General features: G+C 42.0%; 1 protein-coding gene across 3 annotated transcripts in view; it reads right to left on the bottom strand.

Annotated features, from left to right (window-relative positions):
• Positions 1-24,527, bottom strand: part of TBC1D8 (TBC1 domain family member 8) — a 125,264-nt gene that overhangs the window by 44,822 nt on the left and 55,915 nt on the right. For all 3 annotated transcript variants that reach the window (XM_029231764.1, XM_029231762.1, XM_029231763.1), the window contains 3 exons: positions 12,816-12,934; positions 8,308-8,536; positions 5,445-5,685 (listed from right to left, as the gene is read on the bottom strand). In XM_029231764.1, coding sequence (XP_029087597.1) covers positions 5,445-5,685; positions 8,308-8,536; positions 12,816-12,934 — 589 coding nt within the window. The remainder of the gene's footprint in view (positions 1-5,444; positions 5,686-8,307; positions 8,537-12,815; positions 12,935-24,527) is intronic.

Genomic DNA, 24,527 nt, shown 5'->3' with positions numbered 1-24,527 from the left:
TCACAAGCACTGAAATTGAAACTGTGATGAAAAATCTGCCAACAAACAAATGCCCAGGACCAGATGGCTTCACAGGCAAATTCTATCAAATATTTAAAGAGCTAACACCCATCCTTCTCAAACTCCTCCAAAATATAGCAGACGAAGGAACCCTCCCAAACTCATTCTACGAGGCCACCATCAATCACCCTGATACCAAACCAGACAAAGATGTCACAGAAAAAGAAAACTACAGGCCAATATCACTGATGAACATAAATGAAAAAATCCTCAACAAAATACTAGCAAACAGAATCCAACAGCACATTAAAAGGATCACACACCATGATCAAGTGGGCTTTATCCCAGGAAAGCAAGGATTCTTCAATATACACAAATGAATCAATGAGATACACCATATTAACAAATTGAAGGATAAAAACCATATGATCATCTCAATAGATGCAGAAAAAGCTTTCACAAAAATTCAACACACATTTATGATAAAGACTCTCCAGAAAGTAGGCATAGAGGGAACCTACCTGTTGGCTGTGACAAACCCACAGCCAACGTCGTTCTCAGTGGTGAAAAACTGAAACCATTTCCTCTAAGATCAAGAACAACACAAGGTTGCCCATTCTCACCACTATTATTCAACATAGTTTTGGAAGTTTTAGCCACAGAAATCAGAGAAGAAAAAGAAATAAAAGGAATCCAAATCGGAAAAGAAGAAGCAAAGCTGTCACTATTTGCAGATGACATGATACTATATATAGAGAATCCTAAAGATGCTACCAGAAAACTACCAGAGCTAATCAATGAATCTGGTAAAGTTGCAGGATATAAAATTAATGCACAGAAATGTCTTGCATTCCTATACACTAACAATGAAAAATATGAAAGAGAAATTAAGGAAACACTCCCACTTACCACTGCAACAAACAGAATAAAATACCTAGGAATAAACCTACCTAAGGAGACAAAAGACCTGTATGCACAAAACTATAAGACACTGATGAAAGAAATCAAAGACGATACAAACATATGGAGAGATATACCATGTTCTTGGACTGGAAGAATCAATGTTGTGAAAATGACTCTACTACCCAAAGCAATCTACAGATTCAATGCAATCCCTATCAAACTACCAATGGCATTTTTCACAGAACTAGAGCAAAAAATTTCACAATTTGTATGGAAACATAAAAGACCCCGAATAGCCAAAGCAATCTTGAGAAAGAAAAACGGAGCTGGAGAAATCAGGCTCCCGGACTTCAGACTACACTACAAAGCTACAGTAATCAAGACAGTATGGTACTGGCACAAAAACAGAAATATAGATCAATGGAACAGGATAGAAAGGACAGAGACAAACCCACGTACATATGGTCACCTTATCTTTGATAAAGGAGGCAAGAATATACAATAGAGAAAAGACAGCCTCTTCAATAAGTGGTGCTGGGAAAACTGGACAGCTACATGTAAAAGAATGAAATTAGAACACTCCCTAACACCATATACAAAAAAAAACTCAAAGTGGATTAAAGGCCTAAATGTAAGGCCAGACTCTATAAGACTCTTAGAGGAAAACATAGGCAGAACCCTCTATGACATAAATCACAGCAAGATCCTTTCTGACCCACCTCCTAGAGGAATGGAAATAAAAACAAAAATAAACAAATGGGATCTAATGAAACTTAAAAGCTTTTTCACAGCAAAGGAAACCATAAACAAGGGGAAAAGACAACCCTCAGAATGGGAGAAAATATTTGCAAATGAAGCAACCAACAAAGGATTAATCTCCAAAATATACAAGCAGCTCATGCAGCTCAATCTCAAAAAAACAAACAACCCAATCCAAAAGTGGGCAGAAGACTTAAATAGACATTTCTCCAAAGAAGATATACAGATTGCCAACAAACACATGAAAGAATGCTCAACATCATTAATCATTAGAGAAATGCAACTCAAAACTACAATGAGGTATCACCTCACACGGGTCAGAATGGCCATCATCAAAAAATCTACAAACAATAAATGCTGGAGAGGGTGTGGAGAAAAGGGAACACTCTTGCACTGTTGGTGGGAATGTAAATTGATACAGCCACTATGGAGAACAGTATGCAAGTTCCTTACAAAACTAAAAATAGAACTACCATATGACCCAGCAATCCCACTACTAGGCATATACCCTGAGTAAACCATAGTTCAAAAAGAGTCATGTACTACCATGTTCATTGTAGCTCTATTTACAATAGCCAGGACATGGAAGCAACCTAAGTGTCCATCGACAGATGAATGGATAAAGAAGATGTGGCACATATATACAATGGAATATCAGCCATAAAAAGAAACGATATTGAGTTATTTGTAGTTAGGTGGATGGACCTAGAGTCTGTCATACAGAGTGAAGTAAGTCAGAGAAAAACAAATACCATATGCTAACACATATATATGGTATCTAAAAAGAAAAGAAAAAGGTACTGAAGAACCTAGGGGCAGAACAGGAATAAAGACGCAGACATAGAGAAGGGGACTGAGGACACACGGAGTGGGAAGGGTAAGCTGGGATGAAGTGAGAGCGTGGCACGGACATATAAACACTACCAAATGTAAAACAGATAGCTAGTGGGGAGCAGCTGCATAGCACAGGGAGATCAGCTCAGTGCTTTGTGACCACATAGAGGTGTGGGATAGGGAGGGTGGGAGGGAGACGCAAGAGGGAGGGGATATGGGGATATATGTATATGTACAGCTGATTCACTTTGCTATAAAGCAGAAACTAACACACCATTGTAAAGCAATTATATTCCGATAAAGATGTTTAAAAAAAAAAGAGTCATGGACCACAATGTTCATTGCGGCTCTATTTACAATAGCCAGGACATGGAAGCAACCTAAGTGTCCATCAACAGATGAGTGGATAAAGAAGATCACATAAATACAATGGAATATTACTCAACCATAAAAAGAAACAAAATTGAGTTATTTGTAGTGAGGTGGATGGACCTAGAGTCTGTCATACAGAGTGAAGTAAGTCAGAAAGAGAAAAACAAATAACATATGCTAATACACATATATGGAACCTAAAAAAAAAAAATGGTTCTGATGAACCTAGGGGCAGGACAAGAGTAAAGACGCAGACATAGAGAATGGACTTGAGGACACGGGGAGGAGGAAGGGGAAGCTGGGACGAAGTGAGAGAGTGGCATGGACATATATACACTACCAAATGTAAAACAGATAGCTAGGGGCTTCCCTGGTGGCGCAGTGGTTGAGAGTCCGCCTGCCGATGCAGGGGACACGGGTTCGTGCCCCGGTCCAGGAAGATCCCACATGCCGCGGAGCAGCTGGGCCTGGGAGCCATGGCCGCTGAGCCTGCGCATCCGGAGCCTGTGCTCCGCAACAGGAGAGGCCACAGCAGTGAGACGCCCGCGTACCGCAAAAAAAAAAAAAAAAAAAACAGATAGCTAGTAGGACGCAGCCTCAAAGCACAGGGAGATCAGCTCGGTGCTTTGTGACCACCTAGAAGGGTGGGATGGGGAGGGTGGGAGGGAGACGCAAGAGGGAGGGGATATGGGGATATATGTACATGTATTGCTGATTCACTTTGTTATAAAGCAGAAACTAACACACCATTGTAAAGCAATTATACTCCAATAAAGATGTAAAAAATAAATAAATAGAAAATAAAAGAGTGAAATTTTGCCATTTGCAGCAACAAGGATGCTTGGAGGGCATTATGCTAAGTCAGACAGAGAAAGACAAATACCATATGATATCACTTATATGTGGAATCTAAAAAATACAAGAAACTAGTGAATAAAACAAAAAAGAAGCAGACTCAGAGAACAAACTACTGGTTACCAGTGGGGAGAGGGATAGGGAGAGGGGCAACATAGAAGTAAGGGATTTTAAAAAAGGGTTATTGTGGGATTATATGAAATCATGTGTGTGAAGCTTTTGAAAGTTGTAAAGCACTATAGAATTTAAAGAATCTTTCATTCAATTAAAAAAGTTTTTAAAAAATAAAAATGGTTAAGATGGCAAATTTTATGTTATGTGTACTTTACCACCAAAAAAAAGTTTTTTAATGACAAGCAGTGTGCAGACAGCAGTGGTGACTCTGTAACTACATCAAAAACATCCAGCCAGGGCAGCACTTCAGGGATAAAGTGTTTTTCAAAGGATGCAAAGGTGAACTTTTACAAAGGCATCAGCTCCGCAGTCACCCAGTGTGAACCACGAAGCCAGAAATCACAGTCAAGCTCAAACACCACAGTTTGAATTTTAGGTAATAAAATCGAACTGCTTTAAATTGACAAATAATTCAAGCAACGACCTCATAAGTCCCCATGACCAGTATCAATTGGGGGCAAATAACAAAGAATGCTGGCTTACTATCAGTAAGGCACATTTCTTGTGACAAATTGGTACCAAAAATATATCCAGTGCTCCTGAAAACGTCTTCTACAACGTAATGTGATATGAAAAAACAACATTTCTTAATGTGCACTAATAAAGCCCCATGCTGAATAGAATGCTATCATGAGGCTACCTGTATTGTATTTTCTGAAAGTTTGGGTTTGCCTGGCCACACTGCGCGGCTTGTGGGATCTTCGTTCCCCGACCAGGGATCAAACCCAGGGCCATGGCAGTGAAAGCGTGGAGTCCTAACCACTGGACCACCAGGGAATTTCCTGGAAGCTTTTTTTTTTTTTTTTTTTTAATGAAAATCAATTTTGAAATACTTTCTGGAAAAAAAGGGGAAATTGGATCCAGGAATCAAAGCCTACTGCATAAAGGAAATGAATAACCATCATTGCCAATTATTATCTCTCTGCCATGATTAACGACATAGGAAAATCTGGATGACGCCACGAGGGAAATTTCAAACTAATACAATGAGGTTAACAAAGCACATGTCCGGAACTTCCCTGGTGGTCCAGTGGGTAAGACTCCACGCTCCCAATGCAGGGGGCCTGGGTTCGATCCCTGGTTGCGGAACTAGATCCCACATGCATGCCACAACTAAGAGTTTGCACGCCTTAACTTAAAAGTCCGTATGCCTCAACTAAAGATCCCACATGCCACAACTAAGACCAGCGCAGCCAAAATAAATAAATATGTTTTAAAAATATACTTATAGGGCTTCCCTGGTGGCGCAGTGGTTGAGAGTCCGCCTGCCGATGCAGGGGACACGGATTCGTGCCCCGGTCCAGGAAGATCCCACATGCCGCGGAGCGGCTGGGCCCGTGAGCCATGGCCGCTGAGCCTGCGCGTCCAGAGCCTGTGCTCCACAACGGGAGAGGCCACAACAGTGAGAGGCCCGCGTACCGCAAAAACAAAACAAAACAAAAATATACTTATAAAAACAAAAAAAACCAAAACACATGTCCATGAAGGTGGCACATGGGCTGTGGTCCCCTGTGAGGTTAGGAACACCTGTGTATGGAGGTTCCTACCTCTTGGTGATCTGGCTGGGCTCCTGCAGACCTGGGTCCAGGTCAAAGCCCTCATTATCCAGCAGCCTTCGGAGTGTCACGTCAGCCAGCTGCTCCATGATCTTGAACACCTCATCTAGGTTCAGAAACATGGAGAAGTCCCGCTCCTTATTCTGTGTGGTGATGCGGATGGTATCTGTCAGAAAGACGTTGGATGTCCTCTCCAACTTCTGGATGTCAACCCAAGGGACTACAAGTTTAACTAGAAAAGAAAAAAGGGCAAATACAGATTTTACCCTCAAATGTAACCCAAACTTGAATGCACCAGCAACAGTGCAAAGCTTTTCCTGCAGCTGAAATGCAAATAGCTTTCAAACCAGAGCAGGAAAGAGGAAACACAGGAACTGCTTCACAGCTGTTCGTTAGAACCCAACCCATGTTCTAACAATTATCTTAAAGATTTAAGTAAAACTTCCCAAGTTGCTGGCTACCGCACACATACAAGGGACATCATTCTGCCATACCAAGTTAACAATGTGAAAACTTTCCCCAAAATAGTTAAACTTCAATATTTGCAAACCGCAGATGTTTCTTGATCCACATAAATTCTGGTTTCAGTAGCAGCATTCATGGCATAAGCTATGAAAAACAGAGGTCAAAAGAGGGTTCATGATCTGGTTTAGAGGCACAGGCCTAACATTTAGATTATGTCAAGTGACAGCTGCTCAAATCTTCGAAAACAGAGCACAAGTAGCTTTTACTGAAGTACTATGGTTACTAACTGCACAGTTTATAAAGGGGCGTTCTGTTCTCGGAAGTGCTTCCAGCGCAGTGGTAATTAGGCTAGCGGGCTGATGCAGAGCAAGTGGGGAGGGACGTACGTAACAAGTCAAAATGATAAATGTTATCAAATACTAGGAATCGGGCTTCCCTGGTGGCGCGGTGGTTGAGAGTCCACCTGCCGATGCAGGGGACACGGGTTCGTGCCCCGGTCCGGGAAGATCCCACATGCCGCGGAGCGGCTGGGCCCGTGAGCCGTGGCCGCTGAGCCTGCGCGTCCGGAGCCTGTGCTCTGCAATGGGAGAGGCCACAACAGTGAGAGGCCCGCGTACCGCAAAAAAAAAAAAAAAAAAAAAAAAAATACTAGGAATCATTTCTTCTTTCCAAGTTTTATCAACTTAACAAAATCCGGTTTAGTGACGGTGACTGATAAATATCAGAAAATAACTCATTTTCCTTTTCAAGTGAAAATGGGAATGATGAGCTGTTTTTATTTCTATCATGTCTCTCCATTTATTTTGCAATAATGTTTTCAGTGCTTTAATCATTTAAAAGTCCACTTTTCTACATTAGGCATGAGAATAAGCTTCTTCAGCTACCTCTAGTTGCTTTTATATAGTTCTTTTCACACACACCGACACACTCCATCTATGCTATCAGCTTTCTCTCTTAAGCATCTACTTTGTGAAGAGCCCTGCACTTAGGAAGCACGTTCAAATAGGAATAACAGACATGTAAACAAAGAAGCAACCAGGGACCTGACAGGACCCAAAACAGATGCAAATAGAGGACAAATTACAAGGGGACCAGGGAAGGCTCCCTGGAGGTGAAAAAATGTGAACTGAATTTTAAAGGATGAACGAGAGTTCCCAAATGGGCCTAAGAATGGGGAAGGCCGGGAGAGACAAGGTGTTCATTTTGAGAAGCATTTCAGAAAGCAGAAGAGCAAGGATGGCAAGAGTTAGGTAAGAGCACATCCCAAGAGGGAGGAAGGCTGTGCACACAGGGGGCATGTACTGGGGTGTCTGAGCCCAGGCTGGTGGCATAGGGAAAGACAAGGCGTGACCACGTGCAGGACGCTGGCCATAGCAGAGTGCAAGAGGAGCCCTGCACACTGGTTCCACGTGAAATATAAACAAACGCAGGAAGAAAAAAATATATACTTAAATATATAAATATAGATACAGCACATATACCACCCTGCGTGGGCCCTTGAAACGAAATTTGTTACGGGAACAAGTTTCAATGGTAATGGCTTTGAATGTTTCAATATACAATTGACCCTGTGGCTTCCCTTTTTCAGCCTGGAATCCCACTGCCCAGAACGATGACAGTGGGTGGAAAAATGATTGAGAAGTGAATCCCTGCCTGGATCTCAGGGGGTCCCACGTGAGGAACCCCTTTCTAGGAACAACTGCTAGTCTCCCAGGAGCAGTCATGACCTTCAAGCCTAGGAATTCTCTAAATGGCCCCCCAGGATTCAGAAGCACAACCTGTCCCATTCCTTTAGAACTCCTGGGCCATCAGTTATAACACTGTTTTCAAAGTAATAGATAATATAGTAGCAAAAACCCTTCCGTACGGTTTTTGCATGAAGGGAGCTACACAGAAAGGATCCTTAAGGCAGGACAAGAAATGAACTCCCGCAAAACCAAACCTCCTTAGATTGGGACTGACATGTACACACTACAATATATAAAATGGATAACTAATAAGGACCTACTGTATAGCACAGGGAACTCTGCTCAATACTCTGCAATGACCTCTATGGGAAAAGAATCTAAAAAGGAGGGGATATATGTATATGTATAACTGATTCACTTTGCTGTAGAGCAGAAACTAGCACAACATTGTAAATCAACTATACTCCAATAAAAATTTTAAAAAGAAAATCAAACCTGCTTCGTGGTCGTCGTGTATGTAATACAATATGATTGTCTGCAGAGGGCATTTGGAAATTAATCGTGTGTGACCTGTTATGTCTCAACCACTTATTTAAATCTTTTGTCGTCTAACTAGTCACGTAACGAGTGGTCTCGGGACCAGCGCTGAGCATCCCAGGGGCCAGGTCCACCTGGGAGGGACCCAATTGCCCCTCACTTACGCTCCTTGCCCAGGAAGAAGGAATAGAAGCAGAGGTGGTTGATGCTGAGATAGAGCCAGCCTTGACGGGGCACCCTGCCCTTCCAGCAGCAGCACGAGTAATAGGTGACCAGCTTCTCGGCCTCCGGGAAGTTGAACCTGGCCTCGAACTTCACCAGGGCCTCTCGGAACTTCTCAGGCTCCTCCTCCTGTTCGGCCAGCCTGCTGCTTGTCTCCTCGGCGATCAGAGCCTGACGCACAGAGAGAAGGGTCCCTGGGTCAGGAGAAGGGCAAGGACAACCGCGCATGCGCAGCCAGGGAGCCGGCCCCGCTCAGACAGACCCACAGGGTGGATGAGGACGCCGTGCACCCCCCAGAAACACATCCCCGTGGGGAGAAAGCAAGCTGGGGGGGGAACCTCAGTACCAGTCTCTCTCTTGGCCGCTCTCCAGCCATCAGGCTTTGGAAATCTCTGACTCCCAAGCTCCAGTTCTCAAACATGTTACTATTTTATAATCTCTCCCTGCTCCTGCCTCCAGAGACACGAGTCAGAGAGAGTCAAGTGACTGTCCTGGGTGTGTGAACTCAATGCATCAACCCTGAAGAACCACCCAAGCTGGAGTTTAAAAGTTGGTCTTTTTACAGAAATGAACCCATCTACGAAACAGAAACAGAATCATGGACGTAGAGAACAGACTGGGGGATGGCAAGGGGGAGGAGGGTGGGAGAGGGATGGAGTGGGAGTTTGGGGTTAGCAGATGCAAACCATTACATATAGGATGGATAAACAACAAGGTCCTACTGTAGAGCACAGGGAACTATATGTTCAATAGCCGTGATACACCATAATGGAAAAGAATTTTTTTTAAAATGTATACATAACTGAATCACTTTGCTGTACAGCAGAAATTAACACAACATTCTAAATCAACTATACTTCAATAAAAATAAGTATATAAATAAATAAGTATTGGTCTTTAAAAAAAAACAACTCACGAATGTCTTCCTCATTGGGTTCAAATATTGGGTGTAAAGCCAATAATGCTTGCTTGTGTGACACCTGATACATTCCACCACCACTATATCACCTCTAGTCTTCTAAGGTAGAAAAGGGACAGGGTGGCTGAGGTTCCTGAGGTTGTCAATACCTCCAAAGCACCTCGGTATACGGGGAGGCAAGATGGGAAAGAAGAATCTGAATCTACAATTGTTTTGTTGATGACAAACAATAGTGAGGATCCTCTCTAAATCTGGGGCGAGGGGGGTAGACGTGCCTAGAATGTAAGCTGTGGCCTGATCCTAAGGGTGACAGCACACTGACAGTATCACAATTCTGATTCCCATTCCTGACAGCTCACTGTACATTTTTTTTTCACCCAGAATTTCTTCTGTTCAAGAACTCCCCGACCTCAGGCCTTACATATGCTACTCGATTTTTAAAATACACTGTAATTCTATCTTTTTATTTATTTTTATTAGCACCTTCCTTCCTTTCTATTCTTGTATGGGTGGTTTCACAAAAGGCTAATAAGATAAGGCCACTTTTGGGGGAACTGCTACCCAATCTGCATTGCACAAGCGGTTTTAGAAAATATCCTGGGCATTACCATTAAAATAAAAATGTAATTTTAAATTACTTTAAAAGTCAATCTGAAATTTCAAGTGATTTGCATTTCCCTCATTATGTTTTTCTTTCTTTTCCAAATTTTATTTAACAAGACATTATAAAATATAAATGTTATTTAAGAGAGGTATTTTTTTTTTAAAGCGTGTCTAATATATAATAAATGCTCTGCACCTTGAAACGTGAAGGGGATTTTTTCTCTTTAATTTTTATCTCATTTTTTCACTGCACCACACAGCATGTGGGATCTGAGTTCCCCAACCATGGATCTAACTCGCACCCCCTGCATTGGAAGCACGCAGTCTTAACCACTGGACCACCAGGGAAGTCCCTGAAGGGCATTTTTTAAGAAGCCTCTACAGCAAACAGTCACGGCTCCAGACAAGGGCGGCCACACAGACTGCTGGCTTCCTTGTCTGCTGGGTCTGGTTACAGCACAGCTCAAAGCAGAGGGATTCCTTTCCTGGTGGCGCAGTGGTTGAGAGTCCACCTGCCGATGCAGGGGACGCGGTTTCGTGCCCCGGTCCAGGAAGGTCCCACATGCCACGGAGCGGCTGGGCCCGTGAGCCATGGCCGCTGAGCCTGTGCGTCCGGAGCCTGTGCTCCGCAAAGGGAGAGGCCACAACAGTGAGAGGCCCGCGTACCGCAAAACAAAAACAAAAACAAAAACCCTCCATAGAGCAGTCGATGGTCAGGTTTTGAGTAGGAAAGCCCCAATTCCCAGATCCTTCAAATCTGCCCAGGGCAAAGGGAGAACCAACACCACATGGTGGCCCCAAAGGCTCGACCAGCCTCCGACCAGCCAGACCCCTCAATCCCCGGCCCCTGCTCCAGGCCAGTAGCCTCCCTGGGAAATAAAAGGCATGTTCACTATGAAGTGTTAAGGGATCAGAATATGCCACCCCATAATATGCCACTCTGGCATAAGAATTATTTTGAGCTAAAGACACTTGACAAACAGCAGATGCCAAAAAAGCTCTCTGCCCTCCCCCACTATTTACCTAAAAACAGGACACAAATCCCCACTTCTAAAGGTGTCTCCCCATCCTGTGCCAGAAAGAGGAAAAAGCAGCTCTCAGACTCTGAATCACCAGAGACAACTCTGGACTCTGACCAACTCCAGAGGCACCAGCAGGAGCCTACAGGATGAACCCGACTGGAGCAGTCAGTCTCACTCCAGTACCCAGTGTCCGGCAGTTTGCTGCTCTAAAAGGCCGCACTCCTGTTCCTTTGACGCCTCACTTCTCTACAAATGCACTGCTCTTCGTTACGATGCTGCCCAAGCCCCAAGTCCTAAGCACCCCTTTGAGTTACTCATGACAGAGTTTCTCCTACCTGTCTGTGGGCCGCAGAGGCTGATAAACTCTGTTTTTCTCATTAATCTGTCTTCTGTCAGTTTAATTTCCAGGCCCCTGGCACAGAACCTAAGAGGGTAAAGGAAAAGTTTTTCCCTCCCCTACAGAAGCTTTCTAAAAGCCACTGCAGCAGAAATGCATTTCCTCGCTCCCAACTAAGAGGAGAAACACCTAAATCAAAGAACCGCCACAACCCATGCGAGACCAAGAAAAGGGGGTCAATGTGAAAAATAACTGTGAACCGGGTATTTCTGTTGCTAAGCCCCAGTGCAGCCTGACCCAAGGAACCAAGTTGGACCAGGCTGTGGTGGTAACACACAAGACGGACAAGACCCGCCAGGGCCTGCGCCCACCTGCTAATCCCCACCAGACAACACTGTCATTCCACCTGGACTCAGAAGACTGGTCTTCTACCTGATCCCACGAGTATACCCAATCCCCAAATGAAAAAGGTGCTCTTGTTTTGTCCTTTCAAATTCGAGAATTCACTCTAAGACCCTTTACTAAAAGCCAAAGCACATGGGGTGCTGGAAAGGCACACTTTTGGGAAGAAAAAACAACACTCTAGGATGTTTTACCCTAAGGGATGAAAACTGTATTACAGGCTCATGTGTTAAAGTGTTTAGTAAGACAGTTAAATTTAGAATGAGAAACCGTCTCTCCCTGCCTGAGAGGGGTTTTGTTTTTTGGTTTTTTTTGATAAAACATGACATTTCATTTTATTTTATTTTATTTTTTTAACATCTTTATTGGGGTATAATTGCTTTACAATGGTGTGTTAGTTTCTGGGCAGTCTACCTGAAAAAGAATTCAGAATAATGATAGTAAGGATGATCCAAAATCTTGGAAATAGAATGGACAAAATGCAAGAAACATTTAACAAGGACCTAGAAGAAATAAAGATGAAACAAGCAACGATGAACAACACTGAGAGGGTTTTTAAAGCACCGGTTACCAATCATGCTTTTGCAGTGAGACCTGTTAACATAAGACATAGCTCACAGCAGGTATGTAGAGACCTCCCCAAATAGTCCTCTCTTTTCTCAAAACTTATTTGGTTTTAATTCTTCACTTAACATATTTTAAGAAAAAAGATCCACTTTCAGAAGGAGGCAAGTGCTAGGTCCAACAAAATAAAAGACAGACAAGGTGTCACAGCTGCAAAAAAAGTTGGGAGTAACTAGCTTCAGGGGTCAAATAACATTGTTGCTGTGCAAAAACACGAATCTTAGCATTTTTTTTTTCCCCTGAGATAAAAAAGGACCTTCACTTCTGTAAAGGGTAACGAAACCTCAGGCCTGAGAATGAGGCTTTTGTTGGTTTTTTTTTTTTTTTTTCGGGTGAATTTTGTCAGACTGACTCTGCAAAATTTGACTGATGGCAAGTCAAACTCATTTTGCTTCACGTATTAAGCCAAGAAGTTCAATTATCATGGAGAACACTGTTAAGGGAAAAGAATATGATTTAAAATGCTGTAGTGTCTAGAAGGTTGTAAGGATGTGATAAGAAAGATGGGGAAACGGGGAGAAACATCACAGTCCAGGGACCTACCTTCACCTTCCCTTTGACAAAACTGGCAATGTCATCTTTATTATCAAAGACGGACAAGGTGTGGAGGAGATTTTGCTCCAGCCAGTCCCAGTGCTGGTTTATTTCCTCTAACGTGGCACCTGGGTTAGAACAGAAAAAGACACAGAGATTAAGAGACAAAAGCAATTCTTAGAATATGAACTCACTTTCCAAATACGAGTCCTGCATTTATGTTATTAAAACATTCCAGCTTCTCACATCCCAGTTTGCTGGCTGACAAGGCAGGCACCCTCCACTGGGGCCCTGGTCCCAGTCACCGCAGCATTGGGGTTTGGGAACACCCATCCCTCTGCCACACGGATGGGCCAGCCAACCAGACGAGTCATCCCCGGGACCTCTCTGTGGGCGTCCTGCCAGTCTCACTAACGTGTGGAATTCTGACCACCTCCACTCAAGTGACAGAAACATCTATAATCATACAGCCATTCCAGGGGAAACAAGCCCCAGGGTGACCAATTCTGAACATTCTCACAGAATTTACCCCATAAGAATGAGGGTCCCTCAAAAGGGACCTCAGCCCAAGTTCACAGAGAGAAGACCTCTTGAGATGGCTCTGCCAGTGGCCCAAGGGCATTGCCACTAGGACATTTCCAGGTTTATCAATCTGTACTTCATATCTTTTATTAAAAATTCCTTAAAACAGATATAAAAAGAGGTTTTATTGTACATGTTAAAACAAAACCACAGAAACATTAGAATAGTACCTAGTAAGTTAATTTCTTTCAAAGGCAACTAAAAACACAATCAACCTATTAGTGAAGCATTAAGCAACACTGTTACTAAAAAGCTTAGACATCTTAGTTGTCATTATTTCCTCCTAGACCTCCCCACTGGACATGGGCACCTTGGCACGGGGACTGTGCCAGCTCCAAGTGGTGTGACAGAGGTTTGATCAAGTCCATGACTTGAAGCAAGCACGGTCCTGCACAAGAAGAGGCATGTGTACATCAGGTATGTCTAGTGTGGAAATAGGTGAATGCCTGGCTAGGAGGGCCGGGTTTCCCAAGTGGGAAGCCGAAGATACTCTAACCTCAAAGGGCTGGCAGACAAGCAACCGTGCAGAATAATCTAGCCAACGTGAGAGGCATAACGACCAACAGAGTCATGTACCACTTACAGAGAAGCCAGACATGCATTATGCTACCTCTGAGCTTTCTCTCTCTCTGTTACCTGCAGCATTGCTCTCCCCAGAGTGTGAATGTATGTGAGGACCTTATAAATACCCCCCACATAGAAATGCCAGAGAACTCACCTTGGACCTGTGGATTTGGGGTGAGTATGGAGAACATCCGTACTAGGACTATTGTTCTGATGGGCACTTTGGGAAGGAGTAAAAAGAAGAATCTAAGAGAACTCTCATTTTTCCTCATAAGGAAAAATGAGAGTTTAAACCAATGGTATTTATTTCCCTGTATTCTCCCATTTTTAGGCATGGCATTGCCAAAGCAATGTCCTTTGGTCATCACTAGAGCAGACTTCTCGTCCTTCTGATAAGGGCACTAATCCCATCAGGGTGGCCCCACCCTCATTACCTCATCTGAACCTAATCACCTCCCAAAGGTCCCACCTCCAAATACCACCACATTGGGGGTGAGGGCTTCAACATTTGAATTTGGGGAGTTGAGGGGGACACCATTCAGTCCATAACAACCAGTGACCCTACCCAGCTCTCCATGAGTCCTACCTCCCGTCTTGCTCTTTTGGGATCATAAACCCAAGAGGCAACCCACTTGGGGTAAGTGGCCACGAACTCTATCTACTTCCCATCCACCTAGGAGGCCCCTGCAGTCTCAGGAAGCCCCTGGCCCTTCAGGCTCCCTACCCCTCTTATGGGAGGGAGAGATCATTTTGAAACAACAGCCTCACACCACAAGTTTCCAGGCTCCACAGCAGGGCTCTCTTGAAGTTTCCAAACAATGTCCCCCTGAACTGAGGACCCGCACCGTCTGCTCCTCACATTCAGCACTGATGTGGCTGAGGTGGGCATCTAATTTACCTGCCTCTGGCTTAATTCTCCTTGCACGTTCAGTGTCCTCGGGTGGCAGCTACATAAGTGTCAGTCACCAGGACACCCCCTAAATCTCGTTGGTCAGCAATGGTTTCTTTGCAGGGTGGGTGGAGGGACAGCACATCACACAATTCATCTCAGGAGAGAGTCTCTGGGCCACTGAAGCCAATAAATTTGCACAGGCTCCTTGGGGTGGGCAGCTCTCTGCTCTTCTCTGGCACTTTAAGGTTTCCTCTCTCTAGATCTTTTTTTTTTTAATTTAACTTTTATTTTATACTGGAGTATAGTTGATTTACAATGTTGTGTTAGTTTCAGGTATACAGCAAAGGGATTCAGTTATACATATACATATATCCATTCTTTTTCAGATTCTTTTCTCATATAGGTTATACAGAGTATTTAGTAGAGTTCCCTGTGCTGTACAGTAGGTCCTTGTTGATTATTTTATATATAGTAGTGTGTATATGTTAATCCCAAACTCCTAATTTATCCCTCCCCCATCCATAGATCATTATCCTTTATTATGCATCATAATAAAACCAACTGGTCAGAATTTTTTTTTAAAAAAAAGGGCAAGGAATACATGGAAATAAGAATATCTGTACTGGCCTTCAATCTTTTGCTATATGTTTTCATATACTTCCTAATTTACCAAAAAAAAAAAAAGACTTGGAGGACTGAGGAGGAACAGAGAGGGGACAGGACTCACTCTGTGACCTTTCTGTCCCAGGCGTGGTCTCACTGACGTGAAATGAAGGCTGAGTGAGGAAGGGGGCCTCAGATACATCTCCAAGGTCACTTGTATCGAGTAAAAGGCAAACCAGGGTGTGAGCTCATTCTCTATGACCTTGAAGTGCCCTGGGGTCCTCCCATAGAAGCTGCATTTTAATTTTCAAGTAACACTTACATAATCCAGTCCAGTAGTTCAGTCCAGTAGTTCCTAGGGCTTGACACTAAAAAAGCTACTTTGTGCTTGCACGTAGAGCACGCACTCTCCCCACCATCACATTTTCCTGAGGGCATCTTCCTGGCTGACATGAGACAGCTTTTCATTGATCCTGTTCCTAAGCTCATAGGGCCAACAGGTAGCTGTGAAACCACGTGTGTCTTCTCCACCTGCTAACTACAGACGCTGTGAATAAAATTCCAACCAAGCCCCACCACAGTACATCATGTGGAATTAAGACCTGAGGTCACATCATCCAAAAACTTGACTTTTATCCTTTAAGAAATTCTTCTACCTCCTGGGCAGAAGCCTTAAAATAGGGGAAAACCATTCTAGAACAAAAGTAAGCTCACACCTTGAGAGAGAAAATCAACACACGAGTAAAATCGATCACTGAGCCGCAGTTAGGGGAGGTTGTAATGAAACCCGTCGCCCTGTCCTGAATCTGACACGGCTGTGTGCCTCTCCCAGCAAAGACAATCACCGTGATGGAACTTTCCCACTCGACTGTCTTCTACTTCCTACGAAAGTTGCCAAATGGCAGGGAAATTTTCCGAACTATAATTTCCTCTGCAGGGAAGTCTTATGATGGGCTTCAAAAATACCGTAAATCAGTGCAAGCCGACTGCACACCAACGACTCAAAGGACTAGAAAGGAAAGTCACGTAACATATATGACACATTGAAGCTCTGAACCCACATGGCAGCCATGTTTCTCAGCTACATGAAGCAGCCCACCAGAAAACAGCTGTTTTTTAAAAAATGAAATATTTAGAAAATACATGCCACTTTATAAGGGCAATGACTGACTCATGAAATATTTGTTAGAGTTATGCACACACTCATAAATATATTTCTGTCTGTGGGTCACGGTCAAAATGTTTGAAAGCCACATTACAGACATATAAGTGGTGAAAAATGTAAAGAGGAGAAAATAAGAAAGTGAGAATTTGTCATCCATTGAAGGGACGGAATGATAAAAAGGCTACACATTGACTCAACACTATAGCAATATTCCCACTGCTTCTGCTGTGGGCGTTCCAAAGCCAAGATGGAGGAGAAGTGTTATGGCCTGAGTTGGGTCCCCCCAAATTCATATGATGAAGCCCTAACCCCCAACGTGACCATATTTGAAGATTAGGGCCTCTAAGGAAGTAACTAAGGTTAAATTAGGTCATGGGGCAGGGATCAGTATAAGGACTGGTGTCCCTGTAAGAAGAGGAAGAAACACCAGGGATGCATCATGTGAGGACCCAGCAAGAGGGCAGCCGTCTGCACACCAAGGAGAGAGGCCTCAGGAGAAACCAACCCTGCTGGCACCTTGATCTTAGACTTCCAGACTCCAGAACTGTGAGAAAATAAATTTCTGTTCTTTAAGCCATCTAGTCTGCTGTATTTTGTTAAGGCAGCCCTAGCAGGTTAATACAGCTTTCTAAAACCAAAATGTATAGGCTTACTGTGGATTGTAACAGAAGTCCGATTAGCAAAATTACATCGATACTTTGTTTCATCAAGGCCCCTAATTTTTGCTGAAAAAGACTTCTCTCTTTTCTAAGAAAATTCAAGTTCAGTGGATCTTACACATTACCCACACAAGAAGTCAACAATCAAATTTGTAAATGTCAATGCAAGACTAAAATACAGTATTAGAAACATCAGTTATGACCACAAGACAAACCACACTGCTGGATTTATAAATAACCAACTTGATGGTCTAAGAAAGGACTGCCAGAGGTGCAGGCACAGGACACTTTCTGAAGCCAGGCATCTTGTTAGGTATGTTGTACACTTAACCTTGTTCATCTTCATGAAAAGCATCACAAGATAGGTGTTGTTATTTCCATCTCCTAGGTGAGAAATCTAAAGCGCAGACAACAGCCTACCTTGAGGCCTGTTCTTCTGGCTCTTTCTGTAACTCACGGTGGAGACTGGAGCCTGGGGAGTAGGGTGGGGCGGGGGGCAGCTCCCAACAGCTGAGTCACTTTGAAACTCACACACAGTATTTATTATCCTAGGTTTGCCCCAGAGGTATTTTCAGGAAATAAAACAAGCATCTCATTGTCTATACTTACAGCTTCTGCACGGAAAACAGTCATACATAACTTGATCCCAGCTTCAGTTTTAAAAAGCAACTGTTTCTTTCTGCATAGTAAATATCCAATTGAATTAAATATCTTCTCCAGATACCTAGATCCTACTTTACAATGACATGGGCATTGCATGTGCATCCTTCAGATCTGTTCCTTTGCAATAGTCAACGTTTCTCTACTGTCCAAACACTAAAAGGCTTCTGTCTAAATGCCTGGACTAAAAGCCACACAGACCACAAAAGGACTAATTAAAAGTTTAACAGTCAAGGCAGTGTCATTCCTAAATTCCACTCAACACTCATCCTACACAGAGAAACACTGAGGCAAAGAATCTAGTAAAAATTACAAATGACAGGGGAAAGGGTTGGACCAAAGCTTTAATTTTCAGAAATCTCGCATTCTTCAAGTGGATACTCTAACACCTAATCTATATTGTCTGAAGCAGTATCTTTACAGGAACATGTAAAAGTTGAATATCAACATCACATCATCATGCTTTTTTTTTAAACCTCTGTAAACTTCTCACTATATAGCTTAAGAAAATAAATTCTAAACCTTTCTTTTTATATAATTTATCCTTTTATGCCTTCAAATTAGAATGAGTCCCTAAAATTATTTGCGATAAGTGAAAAACAAACTCAACTTCCTTGACACTGAAAGTAAAATAGATTTTTAATTTATAATTGAAATAGTCATTAAAATGTCCTTGTTCTAGTGCCATTAGAAACACTTCTCAGAAATAGAAGCAGGGATGGTAGCAGAGATGTAGGAAAGTTTGACCTACGTAAGCAAAACAAAAATCAATCAATAGAAACAGAATCAGATATGAAGCAGATTAAAAGACAAAGACATACAACAGCTGTTATAAATATACTCCATGTGTTCAAAAAGTGGAGGAAAGCAAGAGGATGGTGAGGAGCTAAATGGAAGACATTAAAAAAATTCCAAATCAAACTTTTAGGGATGAAAAACAGTGTCTGAAATCAAAAATATACTGATACGATTAAAAGGAAATTGGACATTGCAGAGAAAAGGGCACTTGATAGCGAGAAAAACTCTGAAATGAAAAACAGAAGAAACAGGATGAACAAAACAGAAAGGACAGAGCATCAGTGAACTGCGGGACAATAACAAGCAGCTTGAAATCTGTGTGACTGAGGTCCCAGGAAAAGCGGGGTAGGGGAACCAGAGAGCAGGAAAAAAATGTTGTTTAAGTATATGTGCTACCAAAGCGAGAACAGAAAAACTTTTTTGAAGAAATAATGGCTGAAATTGTTTTCAAGTTTGATGAACACTATAAACCCACAGATTCAAGATTCTCAACGAACACCAAGTGGAAAAACCTTTAAAGAAAATTACAGGAAATCACACCATAAGCAAACTAGTGAAAACCAGTGATAAAGAAGGAAAAAAACACAATATTTACAGTGGAACAAAGATAAGAATGATAGTAGCCTTCCTATCAGAAACGATGCAAGCCAGCAGACATGGAACAACAGTTTTAAAGTACTGAAAGAAAATTAATTTACAAGTAATTGAAGAAAACATGAGTGGATTCCTGAGTAACTCAGGAATGAGAAAACCTTCCAACCATAACTCAAAATCACAAAGTATAAAAGAAAGGCATGCTAAATCCCACTACATGACAAACTGGGGAAAGATTTTGTAATTTCACACCTCAAATAAAGGGCTAAAATTCCTAATATACAGACAGCACCTAAAAGTTGAGGAGAAAAAAGAAGCACCCAATAAAAAACTAGGCAAATGATAGGAATAAAGAGTTTCTGAAGATGGTCCTTAAACATGAAAGATGTTCAACTTCCTCAAAACAAAAGGAATGCAAATTAAAACTATGGAAATACACCATGTCTCACCTATCAGGTTGGCAAAATTCCAAAAATTTGACACTAGATCTGATGACAAGTCTGGGAAAACAGGCATTTTCATCCATTGCTGATTGGAATTTTAAAAAATAATACCATGCCAATGGAGAGAAGGGAATTTAATAATATCTAATTAACACTTTGATGCAACAATCCCACTTCTAGGAATCTACCAGGTTATTCATTGGGGCATTTTTGTCATGGTAAAGTCTGAAAACAACAGAAATACCCATCAGTAGAGAATAGGTTAAATAAACTATGGTACTTCTAGGCAATCAAAGAAAGAAAACGAAAGAGCGGGAGAAAGAAAAAAAGGAGGAGGATGAATATCTCTCCTCTCTGATGTGGAATGATTTCCAGGATATGCTGATACATAAAAAAGGCAAGGCATAGAGCAGAATATATGTAACCTTTGTGAAAAAGAAAGTGGGCGTGGGGGGGAAGGATGGCTTCTCTACAAATATTTTGTTTTTATAGATTTTATAAATTTGATTAATCATGAAAGTGTTTTGTATTTTTTGAGTCAAATCAATAAGGGAAAAAATATCCTTAACAATTAAAAATTAACTTTATTAGGTTATTAAAAATAATTACCAACATAATTACCAAGAGAAAATAACTGTTTTAAACAGTGTTTTGACTATACCTCCATAGTTAAATATATTCTAAGGCCAAATAGAGCTGCAAAAACTTTACCCTCTTTCACTACTCATTCTTTTTTTCCATTTTTTTCTTTAATCTTTTGGCTGCACCACACATCATGGGGGACCTTAGTTCCCCAACCAGGGATCGAACCCAAGCCCCCCTGCATTGGAAGCACAGAGTGTTAACCACTGGACCACCAGGGAAGTCCACTACTCTTACTCTTAATAGCAGCATTGATATTATTTAGAGACAATATGTTTGCATGCATGTACAATAGAGAACAATTACGTGAATATTGTTAGAAACCAAGATTGTCAGTGAATAAGAGGAGATAAACATGTATAATATCAAAGTTAAATTATAACTACGTAGTTTTACAGCCGAATTAGAAAGCTAAGTATGAACTCATGATTTATTTTTCTTTTTCATACCTCTTTTTTCTTTTCTTTCACATACTTCTTAGCTCATACCTATTGGAAGAGCCTTAGAGGCAATGACAGCCCAGTAACAATGAGCAACCCCACACCCCAGACTGTGGTCCCTAAATACCATGACCCACACAAAGGAACCAGGGCTACTTGGAGGAATGGCTGATTCCAGATAGGAGGCAGGAAGTGCACAAGATGAACACTTAACATCTTATTGGCCGAGAGCAAGGAATCACTCAAAGATGAATGAAAGTGAGACAAAAGTCACAGAAGGCACAGGGAGGGGTTCTTGTAGGCAGAAGGTGGCATGATCTGAGTATCGAAAAGGACAGCAATTAACTGAAACACAGTGAACGTATAAACACCCCGGGCTTAGAGTGTTCACTGTACAATCCTTTCAACTTCTCTGCATGTTTGGAAATTTTCATAATAAAGTGCTGGGAGTGGGGAACAGGGACTTTGAAATGATACCGAAAAGGGAGGGAGGAAGGAAAAGAGAAAAGAAGACTAAAACAAGACCAAAAATAACTCACTTGTCACCACTGCAGACAACCAGGGCACCAACTACTTACACAAACCACAGGCAACTAAAAGGCAAAAGCGAGCATTCTCTCCCTCCCTTTCCTAAATGTTCTCAGGGTGACCAGACAGCCCCAGGTGATAAGGTAAAGTTCTTTACAGACAAGCTCAAGGTGACAGCTGTGAAAGTACTTATCAAATTAGAAAATCACCACTTTGCAGTATGTAGAGAAAAATTATTCAGGCAACATCGAAATGGGTAAAACCATTAGATGAAAGGTTGACAGGGGGAGAATGCAATGGAAGCTGTCACCTGAGCTTATCAACTAATATAAGCATCACTAAGAGTCAGACACCAGAGGATACATGACCCCCAGGCAGGATATAGGCCAACCACCTGTTCAGTATTCTTCTTTACAAACCTGGATTCAACTGAACCTTTGTCATTACTGTCCAGTTTTCAGGAAATATGAGGAACCAAGTAATGGGTGAGATGATACCTTGAGGAAGGAAACAGACAAGTGTACCAGCGGGACATTCTGCATAAAAACTGACCCGGTTTCTTCACCAAGTCAATGACTTGGGGGAAAACAGTAGGGTGGGAGTGGAAGGATGGAGACTTTCTTGACTAAAAAAGACATAAGCCACACACAATCAAATGAGTGGTGTGTTTCTGGTTGAACGTGGATGAAAACAACCGGATCCATGAAGGATCTTGAAGCAGCCAGAAGCCCATGTCTGCACCAAGTACAAGTGACAGCAAGGAGTCTGGTTACCTCTAGCAGTTTAATGATGCTACTGCAGTGACAAAGAATGGCCCTGGATTCAGAGATGTTCACTAAAATATGTAGGGGCGAAATAGCATAACTTCTAGGATTTGCTTTAAAATACATTAGTGGCGGAAAAAAGACTCAGAGAGTAAGAGATAAAGCAAGGTGGGCAAAACCTAGATCCTAACGTGCCTGCATAAGGACCCAGGAGGATTTCATTACACCGTCCTCACTACTTTGAGGTACGTTTGAAAATCTTCATAGTGAAAAAAATTTTCTAATGTTCTTAACGGAAAAGGCATGGCAGAATACTTAAATAGACATTTCTCCAAAGAAGACATACAGAAGGCCAACAGGCACATGAAAAGATGCTCACCATTGCTAACTATTAGAGAAATGCAAATGAAAACTACAACGAGGTACCACCTCACACTGGTCAGAATGGACATCATCAAAAAGTCTACAAATAATAATGCTGGAGAGAGCGTGGAAAAAAGGGAACCGTCCTACATTGTTGGTGGAAATGTAAATTGGTGCAGCCACTATGGAGAACAGTATGGAGGGTCCTTAAAAAACTAAAAGAACTACCATACGACCCAGCAATCCCACTCCTGGGCATATATCCAGAGAAAACCATAATCCAAAAAGATACATGCACCCCTATGTTCATAGCAGCACTACTTACAATAGCCAAGACATGGAAACAGTCTAAGCATCCATCAACAGATGAATGGATAAAGAAGATGTGGTGTATATACATAATGGAATACTACTAAGTCATAAAAAAGAATGAAATGATGCCATTTGCAGCAACATGGGTGGATCTAGAGATTACCATTCTAAGTGAAGTAAGTCAGAGAAAGACAAATATCATATGTTAACACTTATATGTGGAATCTAAAAAAATGATACAAATGAACTTATTTACAAAACAGAAACAGACTCACAGACATAGAAAACAAACTTACAGTTACCAAAAGGGGAAGGGGGGAGGTAAATTAGGAATTTGGGATTAGTAGATACACACTACTATGTATAAAACAGATAAGCAACAAGGACCTACCGTACAGCACAGGGAACTATATTCAATATCTTGTAATAACCTATAATGGAAAAGAATCTGAAAAAGAATATATATATATATGTATTAACTGAATTACTCTGCTGTACACCCGAATCCCTGTAAATCAACTATACTTCGATTTTTTAAAAAAGGCATAAACCTGGATGATTAACCTCCACCTATGTGAACATGTTGTAAAGTCAGAAGTGAAAGCAGGATAAGAACATGGGGCACAGAATTTCACACTCCCTGAATTTCCTTATTTTTAGTTTCTGTTTTTGTTTTTTTTTTTTGCGGTACACGGGCCTCTCACTGCTGTGGCCTCTCCCATTGCGGAGCACAGGCTCCGGACACGCAGGCTCAGCGGCCATGGCTCACGGGTCCAGCCGCTCCGCGGCATGTGGGATCTTCCCGGACCAGGGCACGAACCCGTGTCCCCTGCATCGGCAGGCGGACTCTCAACCACTGCGCCACCAGGGAAGCCCTCCTTCTTCTTATTTTTTAAATACAGATCACTCCCCAGCCCAGGGCCACTCGAGCATACAAGGTTCTAGCAGATGTCAGAGAAGTGAGGGATGGCGACACTTTTAGTCATGGAAGTCAGCATGACCTGAGGGTGAGGACACACCCACACCCGCAAGTCCAGCAGGGAAGGAGGGCTCTGGACACCACGTGAGTCAGGACGCTTCCACTCTGACGCTCTGCCTTCATCCACTGACGGCTAAGGAGTCAATCAGTAAAAAGTCACTGTTCTGAAACCCAGCTGCGTTAGTCACTCTCTCACCTGCTAAAATGGAAGGGACGGAACCGGATGTTTCCCCTCCAGATGGTTTCTTTTGTCAAAGAAGCCATGCTCTGTGCAGAAGTGAGGCAACCCGTAAGATACTGGAGAAAAGTTTGATTCCCAGCTTTCAAACTTTATGTTTTTGTTTAGGTCATATTTATTCTGAAGCATGTCAAATAAAAAAAACAAATCGGGATTTGTAAGGTAAGGAGAGACTACGCATAAGGATTATTACAAGAGGGAGAAAAGGGGCGATTTTTTTCCTCCCAGTTTTATTGAGATATAACTGACATAAAGCACTGTATAAACTTAAGGTGCACAGCAATAATGATCTGACTTACATACGTCATGAAATGATTATCACAATGAGTTTTAGTGTACATCCTTCATCTCACACAAACACAAAATTAAAGAAATAGAAAAAAAAATTTTTTCCTTTTAATGAGAACTCAGGATTTACTGTCTTAAAAACTTTCATCTATTTATATTTTTATATACATTTCATGTTATCATATATAATGATATTTCATATATATT

This window comes from Monodon monoceros, unplaced genomic scaffold (genome assembly GCF_005190385.1).
Source record: "Monodon monoceros isolate NGI ecotype Baffin Bay Population unplaced genomic scaffold, NGI_Narwhal_1 Super_Scaffold_19, whole genome shotgun sequence".
NCBI lineage: Eukaryota > Metazoa > Chordata > Mammalia > Artiodactyla > Monodontidae > Monodon > Monodon monoceros.
Note: the sequence above shows the minus strand (reverse complement) of the source record. Positions and strands in the feature narration are given on the sequence as shown.